This window comes from Chenopodium album, chromosome 17 (assembly GCF_948465745.1).
Source record: "Chenopodium album chromosome 17, dcCheAlbu1.1, whole genome shotgun sequence".
In the NCBI taxonomy this organism is placed as follows: domain Eukaryota; kingdom Viridiplantae; phylum Streptophyta; class Magnoliopsida; order Caryophyllales; family Amaranthaceae; genus Chenopodium; species Chenopodium album.
In genome coordinates this window covers 48,186,510-48,204,881 of record NC_137850.1, presented here as the reverse complement: position 1 = coordinate 48,204,881, position 18,372 = coordinate 48,186,510, and the positions used below count along the sequence as shown (strand labels likewise).

At 35.3% G+C, this 18,372-nt stretch overlaps 3 protein-coding genes across 3 annotated transcripts; all 3 read right to left on the bottom strand.

Annotated features, from left to right (window-relative positions):
- Positions 1–645: 645 nt before the first annotated feature.
- On the bottom strand, positions 646–2,303 carry LOC145590025 (uncharacterized). Its single transcript, XM_081646757.1, has 2 exons — positions 2,026–2,303; positions 646–1,941 (listed from the first exon to the last, which is right to left on the bottom strand). The coding sequence occupies exons 1-2, from the start codon at positions 2,165–2,167 to the stop codon at positions 959–961; spliced, it is 1,125 nt and encodes a 374-aa protein (XP_081502883.1). The 5' UTR covers positions 2,168–2,303; the 3' UTR covers positions 646–958.
- Positions 2,304–4,642: 2,339 nt separating this feature from the next.
- On the bottom strand, positions 4,643–8,728 carry LOC145588319 (translocon-associated protein subunit alpha-like). The gene is made up of 8 exons (XM_081644960.1): positions 8,575–8,728; positions 8,090–8,260; positions 7,930–7,980; positions 6,912–7,000; positions 5,879–5,956; positions 5,538–5,741; positions 5,002–5,073; positions 4,643–4,908 (listed from the first exon to the last, which is right to left on the bottom strand). The coding sequence occupies exons 1-8, from the start codon at positions 8,630–8,632 to the stop codon at positions 4,864–4,866; spliced, it is 768 nt and encodes a 255-aa protein (XP_081501086.1). The 5' UTR covers positions 8,633–8,728; the 3' UTR covers positions 4,643–4,863.
- Positions 8,729–10,073: 1,345 nt separating this feature from the next.
- Positions 10,074–16,898, bottom strand: LOC145588318 (protein XAP5 CIRCADIAN TIMEKEEPER-like). The gene is made up of 12 exons (XM_081644959.1): positions 16,589–16,898; positions 14,491–14,556; positions 14,348–14,412; positions 14,131–14,240; positions 13,767–13,845; positions 13,607–13,683; positions 13,456–13,517; positions 13,231–13,362; positions 13,079–13,132; positions 12,062–12,127; positions 11,026–11,100; positions 10,074–10,430 (listed from the first exon to the last, which is right to left on the bottom strand). Exons 1-12 carry the CDS (start codon positions 16,757–16,759, stop codon positions 10,380–10,382), a joined length of 1,008 nt encoding a protein of 335 aa, XP_081501085.1. The 5' UTR covers positions 16,760–16,898; the 3' UTR covers positions 10,074–10,379.
- Between the last annotated feature and the right edge of the window lie 1,474 nt (positions 16,899–18,372).

Sequence of the window (18,372 nt, the reverse complement as noted above, 5' to 3'; positions counted from 1 at the left end):
TTTCAGTGGACATTCGAAAGATAATATGCTGTTGGTCGAAGACAGTGCAAGAAGGCTGTTATCAGGAAAGCCAGTATTTGAGTACTTTCTGAGTTCGCTGATTCCTCAAAAAGACTCGACTTCCCCAGAGGATTATGAGGCAACTACTGCAGAGAAAGGAAATGATGATGATGATAGTAATTAAGAATGAGGAGGGGAAGATGTATGGATGCCTCTCCAGCTGCTGCTCCTTGATAACAGCAAAAGGGCAGTCAAGCTGTGGAGATAAACCAAGGGAAAGGACAAACAATGTCGCAACATGCAAAGAAGAAGGCCAAGAAGAAGAGAAAATAGATTGTCCTCTTGGTCTCTGAAAAGCGTTACGTATTGGAGTATACATACTAGGGATTGAAAATTTTGATATGAAACAAGGACTGAGCTATATATCAAAAGAGCATCCTCTGATGATGTCTGATTGAGTAGATAGGTTATTAGGTCTCTAAAATTTGATATTATTGTCACTGTCCTGTAATCCTGATTTCCTGTCACATACTGTACGTTAATTAGCATATCCAATTAAACTTACCATTCTCTTTTAGGATCTCTAGCTGAAATTCATAGAACCATTTCTCAACAATCATTTGCTTATAGAGATATGATAACAAATTCAACAGATAATGTCACCAATATTATTGGCAAAATAGATATTACAAAAGATATGGTGTAGCAAGAACATTGTACAAGTAAATAAGAAACAGTGATAAAAACAATGATGACTTATAATCACTCTAGTACTTCAGGGTGAAACTGCCTGCTGCTGCCTGCATCTTTTGGAGTGTAAACTGAACCAGCACGCTCCTTCTTCCATCAATGCAGAATGAAGAACACACAATAAATATTACTGCATCAATAAGAATATGATCCTGTAATGAAATGAAATAAATCACGGCGCTACAAATAAAGCAATTGGTCTCTTTGATCAAGGATGAGGAGTGAATGGTGGGAAAGAAGGCCACTTTTTGTACTTGGGATGTTCAAAAACCTTTGGAGGAAATTTGGGGTGGTCTGGGAACTTAAATGGAGGAAGCTTAGGAATACTAATAGGAGGACATGGCTTCTTAGGAGGGAAGGTAATAGGAGGAAGAGGCTTTGGCTTATATACTGGGATAACAGGCGGCTTCTTGTATATTGGCACTGGTGGTAGGAGTGGCTTCTTGTATACTGGCACGGGGGGTGGGAGCGGCTTTGTGTATACTGGCACGGGTGGTGGGAGTGGCTTCTCGTATACTGGCACAGGTGGTGGGAGTGGCTTCTTGTACACTGGCACGGGTGGTGGGCATGGCTTCTTGTATACTGGCACGGGTGGTGGGAGTGGCTTCTTGTATACTGGTACAGGTGGTGGGAGTGGCTTCTTGTACACTGGCACGGGTGTTGGGTGAGGCTTCTTGTATACTGGCACGGGTGGTGGGCATGGCTTCTTGTATATAGGGACATGTGGGAACGATTTCTTGTACTTTGGGATAGAGATAATTGGCTTCTTAAAGAAATGTTTCTTAAAAAACGGTTTCTTGAAAAACGGAGGGCAAGAGATCTTAGGGAAAGTGAATGGCAACTTAGGGAAGGACTTCTTGTGCAAAGGTGGGTACTTAAAGTGAGGCCACAAGAAGGCAGATGTGCAAGTTTCTGGTGAGAATTTTAGTTTTCCAACTGGGCTAAATGTTTGTTTTCCATCAGATTCAGAAACAAAGGTTAATTTCGAAGACTCGATCCCATTATGAGCCGAGCATGGTATGCCTGATGCACCGTGAAGTTGTGCATAACATTCTTCCTTCAACTTCTTCCCATCCTCCACAATGTCATGTGGAAGATCTACCTTAAAGTTCCCTTCTTTATCGAGCTTCCCTTCTGCTCTTCTTTTCATGTACCCATTTGCAAGCTTGCAGTCAATTGTAACTTTAAGTCCTGCATATGTAAACCATGATCATATTAGTAACAGAGATAATAGAAGCTGAAAGTACATACAAAGACAGCGCCATTACTTTATACCTTCAAAAGCATGGCTGTGCTTGATATTGTTCTGCTGACAGTCAGCACATTCACTAACTCCAATGACCTCTACAGTCTTTTGGCCATAACAGAAGCTTGTGGCAAACAATAGGGTCAAAATGACCGGGATTGATATCCTCATTGGGAACCCCTAACTTTACACGCGCTCACAGAACAGCTAGACTGGTCTGATAAGCAGGCAAACAATGCAGGATTGAGAACTGATAACCCTGCCAGAAGATCTTGGCATACAACTTGAATAAAAATGATAGGCCTTGGGAGTTATTATATATGGATGGATGTGATATTATACAACCAACTCTCTTAAAGGAATCACGTACTCACATGTTCTTCAGGGTCCCCCTAAATAGCTTGCAAATTAAGGCACATAATCGCCGTTTAAGTAGATAGATAGCAAAAGAGGTCTTCTTCACTATTGAATGAGTTATGATCTATCACAGCACATGTCCAAAGAGTTGTGGTTGGGTTAACTAGTTTTTGCACACCTACTTATGTGTACTCATCAATGCTATGGTCATTTCTACACAAAAAATCTTCTGTTTGGCTTTTAGCAGAGTTGATGGTTGTGGATCCACATACAATCAAATTTTCCCAAATGCGCCTATATTATTTGGTCAGGAAAATTCTTATCACGCCTATCCATGTATCATCCTTTGGGTACGGACTCAATAGTCCGTGGTCCGAGGATATGCATGGCATAGCAGAAGTACTGATCAGATGCATTTAGTGATAATCCTATGAAATGGTATTTAATTTCTTAAGAGTTAATACTGGTAATCTTTTGAATGGCATATGTACTGTATGTCTGTATCTCTTAATATTTCAGGTCTGGATCAACATGCTTATTACAGAAGAAGCACATTGTACAATGTAATGTGGCAGCAAACAAGATTTCTGCCTACTGTCGACAATAAAATACTAAGTAAGCCACAAAGGGACAATGATGTAGACAGGATTTAATCTCAAGTCTTGGTACCACCCCCAAGATTAACTAAGTAAGCTAGTTGCCATTCACATCTTTAGAGTAAGATGTGTTCGAGCATATATAACGACGTAAGTTACAAAGGGGTAGTGAGTAATGACGTAAACGGGATTTGATCTAAATCTTGGCGTCAGCCCCAAAACTTTAACCAACTAAGCTAGCTAACATCCACGTCTTTAGAGTAAGGCGTGTGCAACAGTGCAAGTATATATAACAAGGCAGAACGACCTAACTTTCTTTTTCGGTTTTACTATTAGTGCTAAGCCGTAAAAGACGCATAGCAAGTCCTAATTAAAGGTTACTCTCAGGAAACCAATTCAAAAGGTAATGACCACAAATCTAGAAGGATAAGGCATGGCAGATATTTTCTTCTAAAGGACATTAACTAAAAATTAGTGAACTAAATTCTAATTTCCAACTAAGCTAATACAATATAGTGTGTACAGAATTTCAGAAACTGAGTTGTTAGTTACAGCCTCAAACCATAATTAAATTCGTGCATATAAAGTGGTTAGATTATAAATTATGGTTATTAGGTGAGCTGAAGGGCGTCATCAAGCAAGGAAATTAAGTGTGACTTAATTCAATATCATCCCTGCCTACGTTTCGCCCACTTAAGTACCAGTGTACCACCATCCAAAAATAATGATCCGACTTAAATTTGACATTATAGAAATAACACCACAATTATTGTAAAGGATGCATATCATATCATTAAATTCAGTATGAGATAAATTTTATTCATTGTGTTCATCAAAAAAAAAAATAAATAAATAAATAAATAAATTATAATAATAATAATTATTCATTGTGAATTTCTCATGGACCCTCCTTTTAAATCAATTTGCTAAAGAATCACTTCATAAAAGAATGGCATTTACTGACAAAGTGTTAATTTTGGCTGCAATTACTCTATAAGTAGAGCTAAAGCACTGTATTGTCCATAATTAATTCTCACATTTAAAGAAAAGGTGTACTGCTCAATTCACCTAAAATGTTTGATTATTGGATACGAATATGATTTGGTTTTGTGCAGTTCAGAAGAGGTAGTAAGATGGCTTATACGATGGCCTGCAACATGAAGTTTCAAACGATACTACTTCACGCATCAGTGAACTTTTCCTATTTCAGATCTATTAGTAGTCCGACAACTCGACAATATAGTACTCCCTTCATCCACAATTAATCGACTCATACTCAAAGTGATAGTATGCTATAGTTACTATGGTACGAAGTCAGAAACAGCACGAATCTAAATTAAAGAAAAACAAGCAATTGGATTCGAAATCGAAAAGATCTGCATGCTTAAAGAAACTTAGAATATGAGACACTGAAGTAACAAGATTAGTCAGTGAGATAATAGGCATCAACAATCATTATTACTACTAGAAAGCTTCGATCGAACGTGAGCTATATAGAGCAATTAGAGCTAAACAACATCAAGCAAACTGCTCCATGTCAACCAAAACTCAGTTAAAATACAAGGAGTCAGAACCAATGCAGCTAAGAATACTGAGAAGGGAGTTTGAAATATAATGGAACATCACAGCACTAAATATTAACGAAAAGTGGATAATTGTAACTAATTTGTGAAGATCTACATGCTTACAAAAAAAAAAAAAAAAATCCTGTTCCGAAACTGTATAATTTGTATGACAAGTAACTGATGGGTGAGCTAAAGCAAATATCATTGTAGACTAAACTCCCATCAAAATTCCCTTGCACATTCTACACTAAAAAAGTAGTCTCTTCCGCTCTAACAAAATCAAATGCCGAGTTTTGAGTTACATGGGCCTATAAATAGACAACAGTTTTTTGTACCGCAGCAGACCAATCTATTTCTTCTTCTTCAATTTGTTGGCCTGGGTGTATGCGGTACCCTGCATTAACCACGAAAGACTGGATATTAGCAATCATTCATTCATAGAGAAGCTACTAAGATTTTTAATTAATTAAGCTTAGAACCAACATACCTGCAGCCATTCATCCAATGATGCATCAGTTGATCGAGTTCCAACTTCCACCTTAGGTGCTTTCTTAGATTTCTGAGACAGATGTAATTAAATATCATAAGTAAAGATTACAAAAACTGACATACAACTGTACTAGCACATCTCCGTTTTGACAACAGAATCAACTACCTGCTGAAGATGATAAGATGTACCATAATGGAACTCAAGTTTGACATGTAATTAATCATGCCAATGATAAAAAGAAAATACAACAATACAGCATAAAGCAAGTTCATAACCTCCATCCAGCATTAAATATTTATCCTAGGATATCTAGTGCCCACTATCCAGTAAGCCACAAAACCTAATACCCCCCAAAACAATCAACATGAGCAATTTGGACCTCAAGATCCCTCAGAAAAGCACACTACTTATGTGAAAGGACATATAAGAGTGTTTGAAGAAAAAAGTAAAAAAAAAAAAAAAAAAGGTGGGACATACAAAATCAAGAAAATAAAAATTGCACAAAAGACTACAAAAATGGAGAAAGAATTTACCTTTGAGAAGCGTTGTAATTGACCACGTATCCACAAACCAAGGGCAGCAACAAGGGCAAAAGCAAGCATAACCAGGAAAACAGTCTCAATGGTCAAGGGGCCACTGGCCTCAGTAACTTCAATGGTGCCATTGAAGAAAGTGCTCTGATACGGAGTTTTGTCAATCTCATAAACAATAGATCCTACAAGATCAAATGATCCAGGCTGCAATGAAAAGTCTTGCCATTAATTTTACAAGCAGATAAATGATTTATTTTTATCATGTAGCGTTTAGCCGTTTACAAGCAACAGCCACTAATGAAATAAAGTCTGAACTAGACAATCAGAATTATATCAGGTACCTGCAAGTATTTGCTGACAGCAAATACATAGGGGAAAGTGGCTTGAGCTGATGAAGGAACTGAGGCATTGTTGAATACCTATATTGAAGAAGAGACCATTAAGCATAAATTGAAAGCAAATTAGAGAAACAGAAGATGAACAGCTCTAAAATAATATACACCAGGTACAGGAAAAAATAAAATGCAGATGAACCAGTGAAATAAATGCAGGCAGCGTATCAGTGACAACCTGACAGGTTTATCGTTTACATCAGTTAGCCAACCTTCACAAGCTTCACTAAAATGAACAAACTTAACAAGCACAATCTCAAACAATATGAAACAAACACGAAAGCAGCACAAGTAACAATTCATTTTATTTTATTTTTTAACCCAAAAAACACCACATCCTAAGCCTAGGTAGTTTGATATCTGCAACCCCACACATGGGCTACATGTCCATTCCTCTTTCCCAACACACAATAGCAAAATAATAAATCAGCAAGAAGAAAAAAAACAAATAGACAACATGAAGTAATTGGTGGTCAATAGTGATGCAACCAATAGATTGTACAAAGTGTAAAATATAGTTTTAAAAACAAGACAACAGGCATTAGCATGACAAAAAAGTTAAATTGAAAAAACCTCATCACAGCATGGATCATGCACCAAATTTTCACAAGCTAAATCAGTTGGCTCCTAAATTTTAGCATAGAGGACAATACCAGATAACCAGTACCAAGTGTAACAAATAATTCTTCCAAACTCAGATAGAAAAATCAATCTGATTCGCTTTCAAAATATCACATATGACTTGCTAAAGTACAAAGACAAATACATCTAACCCATTAAACTTGGTCACCAACCAATAACAGCCCAATGGTTACTTCAACAATCTAACTGTTCCAAAAACCAATATATATGGATACGATATACTAATGGAGCAAGTATGGCCTAGATGAAAAAAGGCAGAATCATATATTTTAAATAATAAGTTCGCTATTCTGGTGGCCATGTATCCATGTTTACATACAAATTAAAGAGCTTTATATACCTGTGCAGTAAGGTTCTGAACAAGCAAACGATGATCATACGGGAGATGAACGCTAGCATGGATTGCAACAACACTAAAACTTGCATCCCCTGTAAAATAAATTATAGTAAGGTAACATATCAATGCCTTCACTTTGTAATATCAAAATGCAACCTGCAACTAGAATAAAATCCTAAAACTCTTCACTTGAAGAAACTTCAACCCCATCATCAACCCATTATAACCAAGTCAAGATACTAAATTCACTTCACTCATGAAAATAGTAGATTATTAATAAAAGGAAAAAATTAAAGGCTTTTTTAATATTATTAGAAAGCACCAAAATAGTGGCCAATCACAGTAAAAAACACTCTTAGTATCCTCATCTCAATGAACTGGTTTCCTTACATTTAGAATTATATAATATAAAAATACACTTTTCTTCTAACCGAAATGTAAACCTTATCTTAATTTTATGATAGCAGAAACATATTTTTTATAGTTGTATGTTTGGTAACATACACACACAAACATTTCTATGCTGAAATATGCTCAAGCAAACTCAATTCAACCACAAAGATAAAATCATCACAAGTTCCCCCGCATATACTTCAAGTATCTGAAAAAGTCTCTCTGATGGCAATATTCACAAAGGAACATGACAACTAATAGAAATCTCCCAATCCCCCCCCCCCCCCAAAGTTGCTAACTGCAATTATAGTCCTATAGTTCTAAAGACACTCAATTTTACCAGTGAAACAACATTGCACAAGACCACATGCATAAACATCACATGCAACAACAATTATAGTCCTATAGTTCTTAGACCCTGAATTTCAAAAGTGAAAAAAACAAACTTTGACAACACCACAAACATTTAACATCACATGCAAGTACATACAACTCCAAGAAAACTACTTGCCAACTATCATCTCCTTTAGAAAAGCATTAAGCAATTCAATGTCAAGTTCCCAACCACACTAAGCAAACAACCCAAAGGCGAAGAAACCGAGGGAAACTACGAAAGTTCGAAAAATACCATCATATTTGATTCCAACAAGCACCTCCGATTCTTCCCCAGCTGTCACAACTGCAAAACAAACAAACCCGTTTCAGATTAGGTCAACAATCCCAAAAAAAAAAAAACACAATGCAGACATTACGAAGCTGAAATTCAAACAATTAAGACCAGATCATACCTTTGCCACTATTTTTGGGGAAAACATAAGCTGTTTCAACCCCAGGAGCAGAGCTTAAGCTCTCATCACCATAAACTTGAGTGTCATCGTTAACAACTCCAAGATCACTCATTTCCTCGGCGATGGAATCACCAATGGGATCATCCGTAGGCTCCGATTGACATCTAGCAACTAACAATCAAATCCCACAAATACAATTCAGAATTTTTCCAATTAAAATCAAAATTTGACAATAATCAAATTAAAAATTTTGGGTCAATAAATTCAACACATGCAGATCTAAATTAAGGCTAAACAATCACAAGTATTAATGCAAATTTGGATCCTCAATCGTGCAAATTAAATCTCAAAAAAAAAAAAAAAAATCAGAAATTCAGATCCATGCATGCAATAGAAATCACAGAAGAGAATTGGTAAATAAATCAGAGTGTAAGTATGAAATTAGAGAATCTGAAAATAGAGATCCGATGAAAAAAAGGAATTACCTTGGAGGAAAGGAGAAGCAAGGAGGAGCAAAGCGAGGAAAAAAACCCTAATCGCCATTGTTAGAGAGAGGAGAGAGAAAGAGAGTATTAGATGAAAAATCTTTAGGGAAGGGAAGGTGTTGAAAGTCTTATACGAAGGACAGGGGAAGGAGAGTTATTTTTCTTTTCCCTTTTTTTATGGTGGAAAATTGTAATCGGAATAGGACTATAGGAGTATGAGTACTATAGATTTTTCAATATTATAGCACATGTGACATGTGTATTTAGTTAGGGCTTGTTTTGTTTTGTTTTGTCAACTTATAGCATGTTCTCATTTATTGAACTGAACTGAATTGAACTAAACTGAGTTGAATTGAATTGTTTATAAGAGAAGAAAATTAGAAATTGAACTGAATTGAAATTAAGCTGAAGAGAACAGGCCCTTAGAACAAATAAGTTTTGATAAGGGTTATTCAGGTATAAATTACAATCAAAATAAGGTATAATAACATCTAGTAAGTTCAAATAGTTTAGGAAAGTTTGGATAAAATAAGCTAAGTTCAGACTTGAAAATTAAATGAATAGAACACACCCTTAATTCGGGTAGGGTTAATCCGTAAGGAATTTTGATCTAATACAACACTTCTTCTTACAAACCAAACAAAGCCGACTACGTCCTTGAGCAACGGCTAAGGCTCGCACCCTTTAGACGGGCCTCACATCTTTAAATGAAAATTGATTTTTATAAGAAAAAACATTTAATTTATGGGATTCGGTGGTCGAAAAATAATCAAATAATTCGAATTAATATAAGGGCAAAATATTTTGTTGGCAAATATTTTGAAATTACGTCTTTGTTATTTAGGGACCCTTGTTTAGTTTTTGCTCTAAGATTCAAAAATGTTCGAGACAGCACTGCAACCAAACAAAAAATAAATTTACGAAAAAATTGAGATTTATAAATGTAGGATGCACACCATATGGTTAAGAAGGTGCGAAATCAAACCTAATTATTTCAAAATATAGATCATTAAGTCCTCAAATATTTGTAAGAAAATACAATTTTTGGCTAATCTTCAAATAATTCACATGTTACATTAATTTATCAAGGCTCATATATTTTTACGAGTTTAACATAGCCTAATTCAAATGCCGCTTGTTGAAACTACATTATCCATATTCTTAACAACGATCAAGCAAATACGGAGTATACCATAGGTCATTTATTAGTTTGTAAAATTCAATAATTTATTCAGTAAAAAAAAAAACAGAGAAACTCTTCAAGAGTACCAAATTATCTACATACTCGTACTACCCATAAAGTGAGTTTTGATTAATCACATACAGAGTATAAGAAAAAGATGTTGCGCATTACACGCATAGCAATATAATTATATAAACATGTGTTGGGCACTACTACAGTGGTTTAACAACTCTTCTCCATTTTAAGGAATCACGACGAAAGTAGTTGGAGTGAAATAATGTCATCACTTTATCCTCAACAAAGTCAGCTGGATCGATTAGAGTGAAATAATGTCATCACTTTGTCCTCGACAAAATCAGCTAGATCAAAACATTTTTCATGGTGATCTAATTCCTTCCATGTTTTCTCTTAAAACTTACATATATGGATTACTCTATAATCTCTTCTCAGAACTTGGTAAGAAACGGGAAAAGAGAAGGACAACTAAACTTTAAAAATCATGTTCCTTCCTCTCAACAGCAAAAAAATACAATAAATGTAAGTTTAGATACAGAGCTATGCTATAAAAAAAAAATGTCAAAAACGATATCTCAGTTACAGGTCGATCTTTTTCTTGGGTTGATTAATCTCCATGGATCGTGTATCGTTCCCATTTTCTTGCTGGGTCATAAATCTGCAAATGATAACACAAAGAGGTCCACATATGCTGATCAGAAGAAAGGAGTATCCTAATTTGTACAATGGAAAATGCTACGTAGTAATATTCAGGAAAAGAAAGTAGAGTGCAACAGGACATATACAGATCAGCAAAAGATACATCCCCCACAAGGAATTAATAGTGAATTAATTATATGCAAATGTCCCAAAAAAGTTGTCGTCTTCCTGAAATAGCATTGGTTTATAGTAACTGGATTTACTATCATGTCCTAACTTGACTGACGGAAGAGGATAGAGTTGATAGACATAGCACGGCTATGGTAGAGGGTATATGTGTAAAATTATGCCATATGCTTATCATGAGAGGTTCAAACAAGGTGAACACTGATTACAGACAGAAGGAAGCGAAGTGGCACTGCAAGAGGCTAGAACTTGTTTCAACTTGAACTCAATTCAAAGTAGATGTACTTAAGAGGCCAGCATCATCAACCCAGAGTCAATTATGTTGACATTTATGTGCTCACTGATAGGAAATTAAACACAAGCATAATACAGCTGAACCACATATTTTGAGGAGACAAGGGAAATAATTTGCTCAGTAGAGTTAGTACCTCCCATCTTGATGCAGGGAAAATGTGTTTGTTCTTCTCATACCAGTGTCTTTCTACAACTTTTCCAGCGTGCGACTGCAAGGGAAGGATGCAAAACAAGATTAAAAAGTTAATTCACTTCGTTGTAACATGCAACCGAATGCTATTGATTTACTGAAATCGGACTATCGAAGAGGGGCAAAAGCGCAAAGCACAGGCATGGTGATTCTATTCAATCATCTCAAAGACCCCAAGTAACTGAAGTAAGAGAAGGTCCATCCAGCAACTTCGTAACATATGCACTAGGATGTAATCAACTTGAATTACAACTACTCCCAGTCCCTTAATATTTTGCCTAGTTACCATTTAGCTTGTCCGTTTGAGTTCGCCCCATACTACATATGTATATAGTTTACCACTGCTCTCACACCCACTACATTTGGTTTCTCAGTTTTCTTTCTCATCAACGCCTCCCAACCAAATATTCAAAAAAGTGACTTCACCCCAATGTGTTAAACAAAAGGGGACAGGAGTATAATTCCTAAACCACCTGAGTATAAACATAAAGCGTACATTGTCATTTCCAAAGCAAATGGCATAATGTCATCAACATTGTCCACACAGGACCGCTAAACTGAGCCGAACTGAATTTGCCTTGCATTCATCTTGATAAAAATCCCAGTTTTATCTTAATCCCTTAATCATCCCACAAAGCTTTGATAGGATTTTGTTTAAAAAGTGATTAATAGGTTGCTCATGCTTTCGGGCCCAACTTTGGTTGCATGATTCAGAAGCTCAAGTGAGCTTATCAAAACATAGGCAACAAAAGCACAATGATTCAACTCAAGATAGTCTAAGAAATCAAGTATCAACTCCACTACTCCGGCCTCTGAATGTAACTTCTCCCCACCCCTATCTACAACCTGGCTGTTAGGACAATGCAACTATGATCACTACTATCCCTAATGCGGATATCATTGGCTATATTCTCACTTCTAAGGAGCAGTCCTCAATATAAGCTAAGACACACAAAAGTGACAGTCAGAGAGAAGTTCACCTCATCCTTTTCAATTGTTGCATCAGCAATTGTTCGAACATCTTCATGTACATCAAAATGGAAAAGCTGTAGATAACAGAAGGAGGGGAAATCATTAGTAAAAGAAAACAATAAAGTGACGTTGATGTGATACAGCCTTAAATCATCAAGGGTTATAAGGTTAAATATAAGATCAACTCAGTATTAACCCCTGTGAATTAATTAGACAAGGTTTGGGGGGGTCCAAATTGTAAATATTCCCTTTCACCTTATTATTCAGTTAGATAAACATGAATAATTAAAACATCCATTACACATTAACCAGTCACATTCACAAAGTCACAAATGATCTGTTATAAAAACTAACACAACACACAATAGAGCTGCCTACCAGTTATTTCAGGAACAACATTACCACACCAACTCCAAACATCAGAACATAGGCAATTCTTGAACCTCCCACTACCAGCATAAATCAAGTCCCTATTCAATTGTTATTAATGGGAAACACAAAGCTCCAAGTTCCAACCAACTAAGCTTAACTTTTTGAAAAGCATTTAGGCCGTGTTAGAAAGCTATCAGCAGACTCACTAGAGCTTGGAAGTACAAACTATCACATCAAGATTCACGTCATTAGGAACCAAATAGGAAAGTAACCAACTGGACAAGGATCAGCAGCACATATCTATGCATTACTTTGCTTAAAAAAAATCATTCATGAATGAAGAAAGAGACACCAAGTTGATATAACCCTAGAAGCTTCAATTTTTGTCCACACAGTGATAAATTATCGCTCATTTCACCCTTCTGATAATTGGAGCATGCAAAGTGTTCTCACCATATCAATTTATTACCCTTACTGACAAGACTAAAGCTAACATTAAGTAAATAAAAAATGAATGCAACTTGGTTAATATCAGAACTTTTTCTTTCTCTTGTGCTTTCTTGGAATCATTTCCAGCTAAGCTCAAAAGATGTTGAGCACAAAATAATTCAAATCAAGCTAAAGAATAGAAGAATAAAAAAAGAATAAATTACCGGTCCACTTTTGCCTCTGGCCTTGTTTATGATCAGATCATAGAAACTGTGTTGCTGTAAAACAGAAAATCATAATTGTGTAGAACAAAGTCAAGGGCAGGGAAAAATAGCAGAACTTTTAAAATCAGAAAAGGATAAAACAAAGAGTTTACATGTGGAATGATTAGATCCTCTTTCACATAAAGCAGATTTTCCACAGTAGTAGTCCGAACTTCACGAAATTCAGGAGCAAGCTGCTGCTGAACTGCCCGAAGAAATGCCCCAATAGTATCACCTTTGCGCACCTGAAAAAAAAAACCAAATGTTCAGAAAACTAAGCAAAGAACATTATAGATGCCACCGGTCATAGATTAAAGGATTTAAAGAATTTCACTAGCCTGGATTACTCGTCGATGACCTGTTCCATCCCAGTAACTATATGTGATTTGAAGAGGCTCGTCTGAAATTCAAGAACAAATAAAGGAAAGCAATGAGTAAAATATATGGGGGTATTCAATGGAAAATTATTTTGTAAAGATTCATATGTACTTTTTATCATTGCCTGCTCACGAAGCCATTGTCTTCCTAACCTCTCCCTTTCCGCTTGTTCTTCTGCTTCTCTCTCACTAAAAAGCATCTCAAAATAGTAAATTTCATATTTTTCCCAAAGACATGAACAGAATGAAAGTCATGTCGGAAGATGCAAGACCTGTCTGGCAAAAAACTAGTTTCGACAGTAGGATCTTTGCCAAGCTTTCCACATTTTAATTTGACTGGTTCCTCATTATCTGTAACGAGCAAGCAGCAGCATCAGTAAAGGTATGTCAACCACTTAAATTATATCCACTGATAAAAATTGGCAGACATATCTTAAAATGGCACATTATATAACAAACATTCATCTTATCAATAAGCTATTGTTAGAGTTATTTGTAATTCTCTTCATGGTAAAAAATCTGAGCACAATTTGCTTTACTCCTGAGGACAGAATGTGGTGATATAGTAAATAAAATACACAGAGAGCACTGGATTGATGTTATAAACTTTAATGATTATAAAGGAAGGTTTCTCACTAATTTCTTCTTCTTCTTCAGACCCATTGTCCAGTTCTTCAGCAAATGATAACCGGGCATTCACTTTTCTCTTCCTCTTTTGACGCTTTTCTAACTGAAGCTTTTCTTCCCTACAAAACAAGACAAAAAGGAAGGCAAGGTGCACAACTGTAAGGAATTATGAACAGAAACCACAACTGTCTCTTTAATTACCAACATCATTTTGAATTCAACTCACTCTTCCAGTAGCTTCAGGAGTTTCTCTTTCTCTTCCTCCTCAAATTTGTTCTGAATATTGACCCTCTACATATACAAAACTATACATGTGTCAAAACAAGACAAGGTCACCTTCTCAAACCTAGTGAGACAAAATAGATTTACCTTCTCAACATATTCCTCCCTTGAAACAAGACCAATAGTTTCTTTCTTGAATGCAGTCTCAAGAATCTGCAAAATTTGTTAGAAATTAGATTACGTATGTTTACACATGACAAAAATTTATTTCACTTTAGTAAGGCAAGATACTTAAAAGTTAGTATAACTAATTCATTTTATGAAAAATAGCCAACAATGAACATACATAAAGTTTTTTTCCAAATTAAATTCCAGCTAATTAGCAGCAATAGAGTACAGACAACTAGACAAGTAGACAGCACAATAAAGATAAGCAGTTACCTTCAACAATTTATATAGAAAATCAAAAGCAGATTATACCGTCATAAAACAAAGAAAGACAAGAAAGTATGGGAGACAATCAAAGATGAGTTAGACCAATGATAATGATAAATCAGGCAGTCTACAAGCATATAAAAAGGAAAAGCAGAGGCCAGGAAGTTCTCCACAAGGGATTAAACAAGACCACAATTATATTTACAAAAGGAAAAATCAATAAGATTTACCAATATCATGGACATTAACTCCATTACTCTAGCCTTAAAAATAGCTTTCTAACTCCACAAATAAACAACACCAAGCAAAATTATCCACAAATAGACAACACTTAGCATTAGCAATGTTCTCCACAAATACTCCCTCCAGGTTTTTAAGTGCAACACTTTCCTATATTGGTCATCTTTATCGAGAAAAAATTACACTTTGCAATGTTTTCCACAAATAGGCAACACTTAACAGGTAAGCCTCCATACTTTTTCGGAAGGGGTAAAAGAGAAGGGGAATAAAAAGTCACGTGCCCAAGGAAAGACAACCAATATTCAACAAAGGAATAATCTTCCTTCATCAACAACCCCATAATAAAGGGTTTTTCATCACTATGAAGCACAGGATAGTTCTTTATTAACATCTAGTGTGCAAGGAAAAGTAGAGGATGTCTTCAAAAAAATTTAGAAAATAATAATAACCCCCTCACATGGCAAGTGTACAGTATGGAAAACCACATACCTAAGACCACAAACATCTAAAATGACTAAAACCCTAACAATTACGGGACTATTGAGATTGATCATTATATTTTCTTCAATTGACTTACGCACCAACCATGCTAACAAACTTAACCAGCTGTACATGCTATCACTCTCTTCACATCTTCACTCTCACAAAGAATCAGGAAACTCATTCAAGTAATAAGTACCACATATTTACTCTCAAAGAGACTAAGCTAAGCTCAAGTCATTACCCAGAACCACTCATTTATTAACTGAGCACACCATCAGAGAACTCCCATGTCCTATCCATTAAAAGAGACACCCCCTATCAATTATATCCCATAATATTTTTATGATATATGAACTTAGAAGCATGTGATAGAAGAATGTCGGAGCCTGTAACTGGAAGATGATTTACTTGTCCTTATCATCTTCAATTTTCTTTGAAAGTAAACTAATCAAGTTTGTTTGCTACATCCGGCTCCACAGCGGTTCTAAGGGCGATCGATCCATCATCATAAAGTCAGGAGATTGATGGTTGAAACCCTAAATCCCTCATTCATCCAAAACTCATTTTCCTCAAATGATGCACTACTTAAGGAGGTTGGTTCAGTAAATTATTCCTCAAAGGGCAAGAAATTCGAATTTTTTGGGTTAGTTAATAGTTAAGCTCATTATCGATTTTGCACCACAATATCTACATATCCTCATCACCTCATGTACCAATATAATTTCATATGCCACCAAGTTTTTTTCTCGTTCAATAATAACTCAACAAGAACAATACAAAAGAAAGAAACAATTATTTGAGTTTGTGTGTCATCAAAACTGAAATTAGGCTCAAAAAAAACTTCAATAAGTAACAATCCCCAAATTAAATACCCAGAATAATTCCATATTAATAAACCAAACCCTTCAATAAACAACAACCCTAATTCCAATAAATCAATCAATTCAACCCTCAGAAAAACCCTAAAACTTAATATTGCATCAAATTGAACCTAAAATACCCTCCAATTACACAAAAAATCAGAAATCAAACAGAAAATCCAATCCCACCCCAATTAAAAAAAGAGAGAGAAAGTGAGTTGTATGACCTCGGAAGTGCCGGAACCAAATTGAAGAAGACCAGCTTGGCCTTGAGTAGAAGAAGTTTTGTTCTTAAGCTCTTCAATTTTGCGACGCTCAGCTTCTCGTTGCTTCTCAAGCCTCCTTATTCTGACGGCATCTTGGGCACTGCCCACATACCCATCTCCCATTCCCGCCATTAATCTGCTCTCTCTTCTTCTTTCACTTCAATGATCTTCGATTTTTGCTTCAATGGGGAATTTCTGCTTCAATGGGGATGAAGAACGGAGAAGACGAGAAGTTGGTACTTGGTAGGGCACGGTAACACTTTTTGTTTGATCTAATTTTCAATTGGGAGGTACTAAATGCAGGTACCAAATTACCTAAATGCAGTATAAATTAATTTTTATGAAAAATTAGATTTCCAATCTTACCCTTTGTTAACAATAACCTCTTTAAGACTCTTAAGTCCCAGAGTTCCAACCCAGAAATTTTGAAATTTTATACTAGTATATGTAGTATATAATCATCCCTTTCACCACTTGTACGCAAATTCCAACTTCTTTAACCTTTTGACTTTTTTTTCCAGTTACTTTCATCATTCGAAGTACATAATATTTGTAAGATTGATGGAAAAGTTTCTCTAAAAAATTTCCAACTCCAACATTTTGCAATTGGTTGCAATGTTCGGGCTTTAAAACCAACTACCGGAAAATGTTTCCGGGGCTGACAGCTATGTACCGGATGATGTTTCCGGGGCTTTGAACCACCTACCGGATGATGTTTCCGGGCGTCAAGACAAATACTCTTATCAAAATACAGTGAATTATAACTTTAAGGCAATTTTTTTCACAAACTAGACATATACTTCGTATAAGTAAACTACCTAATTATGAATTATAACAACAGTTTGTGAACCCAATTGACAAATAAGCAACCAAAAAAATGTTTAAGAGATGAAGTTAATGTAGAATTGGCTTGGAGAAGATTACAGTAGACATTAAGAGAAGGGGGGAAGGAGTGAAGAATCCACTGTATTAAGGAAAACGATAGTATTGATTTAGAAGAGGTTATTTTTGTCTTCTTTTTAATTTACATATTATTAATCTTTTCTGCATTTAGGAAATTTTTTACTGCATTTAGTACTTGTGTTTTCAATTATCGTGTCTTGTTTTGTTACCCGTAAAAAATTAAAAATGTCACTAGTCTCATAATCTCGTATCATCGTATGGAACTCCTACGCAATAAAAATGTCGAGTAGTATTTCATTCGTTTTTAAATACTTACTCTATTTTTATTTTTTATACTATTTATTTGTCCTACTTTGATTAATGTTTGTAATTTATACATACAAAAAAATATAATTTTATGGGTACTTGTTAAAATCGTCTTAATGAATAGATTATTAATTTTCAACTGTTAGAATTTATATTTATTGATAATTAAAGATATTATTGATCAAAGATTAGCATTGACATATGTGCCCAAGAGAAATGGAACAAGTATTTAAAAAATGGAGGGAGTAATTCGTAATTTTTATTGTGATTGAACAAAATCAAAACAAGTCTTAGGTACGACATCATTAATCAAAACAACAAAGGGTAAATTAATCATTGTTACACGACAATCTTATTGCGTATCTTGATTAGGCACTATTGATTGGGGGAGAGTAGAGTGAAGCAAACAATACTCATATACGTAGTATATATGTTTTTAATAATATATATTGCGTTTGTATAGGATAATATGAAGTAGTTAATACCCAAGTTCTTTGGAAATACATCTTTAATACAGAGTAATAGATTATAATATT

Coding starts and splice junctions, on each gene's coding strand:
- LOC145588318 (XM_081644959.1), bottom strand. CDS start 16,759: ATGGCGGGAATGGGAGATGGGTATGTGGGCAGTGCCCAAGATGCCGTC. Junction 13,363..13,455: donor GTCATCGACGAGTAATCCAG/GCTAGTGAAATT, acceptor TTTTTTTTTCAG/GTGCGCAAAGGTGATACTAT. Junction 13,133..13,230: donor AGGATCTAATCATTCCACAT/GTAAACTCTTTG, acceptor TCTGTTTTACAG/CAACACAGTTTCTATGATCT.
- LOC145588319 (XM_081644960.1), bottom strand. CDS start 8,632: ATGGCGATTAGGGTTTTTTTCCTCGCTTTGCTCCTCCTTGCTTCTCCT. Junction 7,981..8,089: donor CCCCAAAAATAGTGGCAAAG/GTATGATCTGGT, acceptor TTTGTTTTGCAG/TTGTGACAGCTGGGGAAGAA. Junction 7,001..7,929: donor TGTTGGAATCAAATATGATG/GTATTTTTCGAA, acceptor TTTATTTTACAG/GGGATGCAAGTTTTAGTGTT.
- LOC145590025 (XM_081646757.1), bottom strand. CDS start 2,167: ATGAGGATATCAATCCCGGTCATTTTGACCCTATTGTTTGCCACAAGC. Junction 1,942..2,025: donor GCACAGCCATGCTTTTGAAG/GTATAAAGTAAT, acceptor TTACATATGCAG/GACTTAAAGTTACAATTGAC.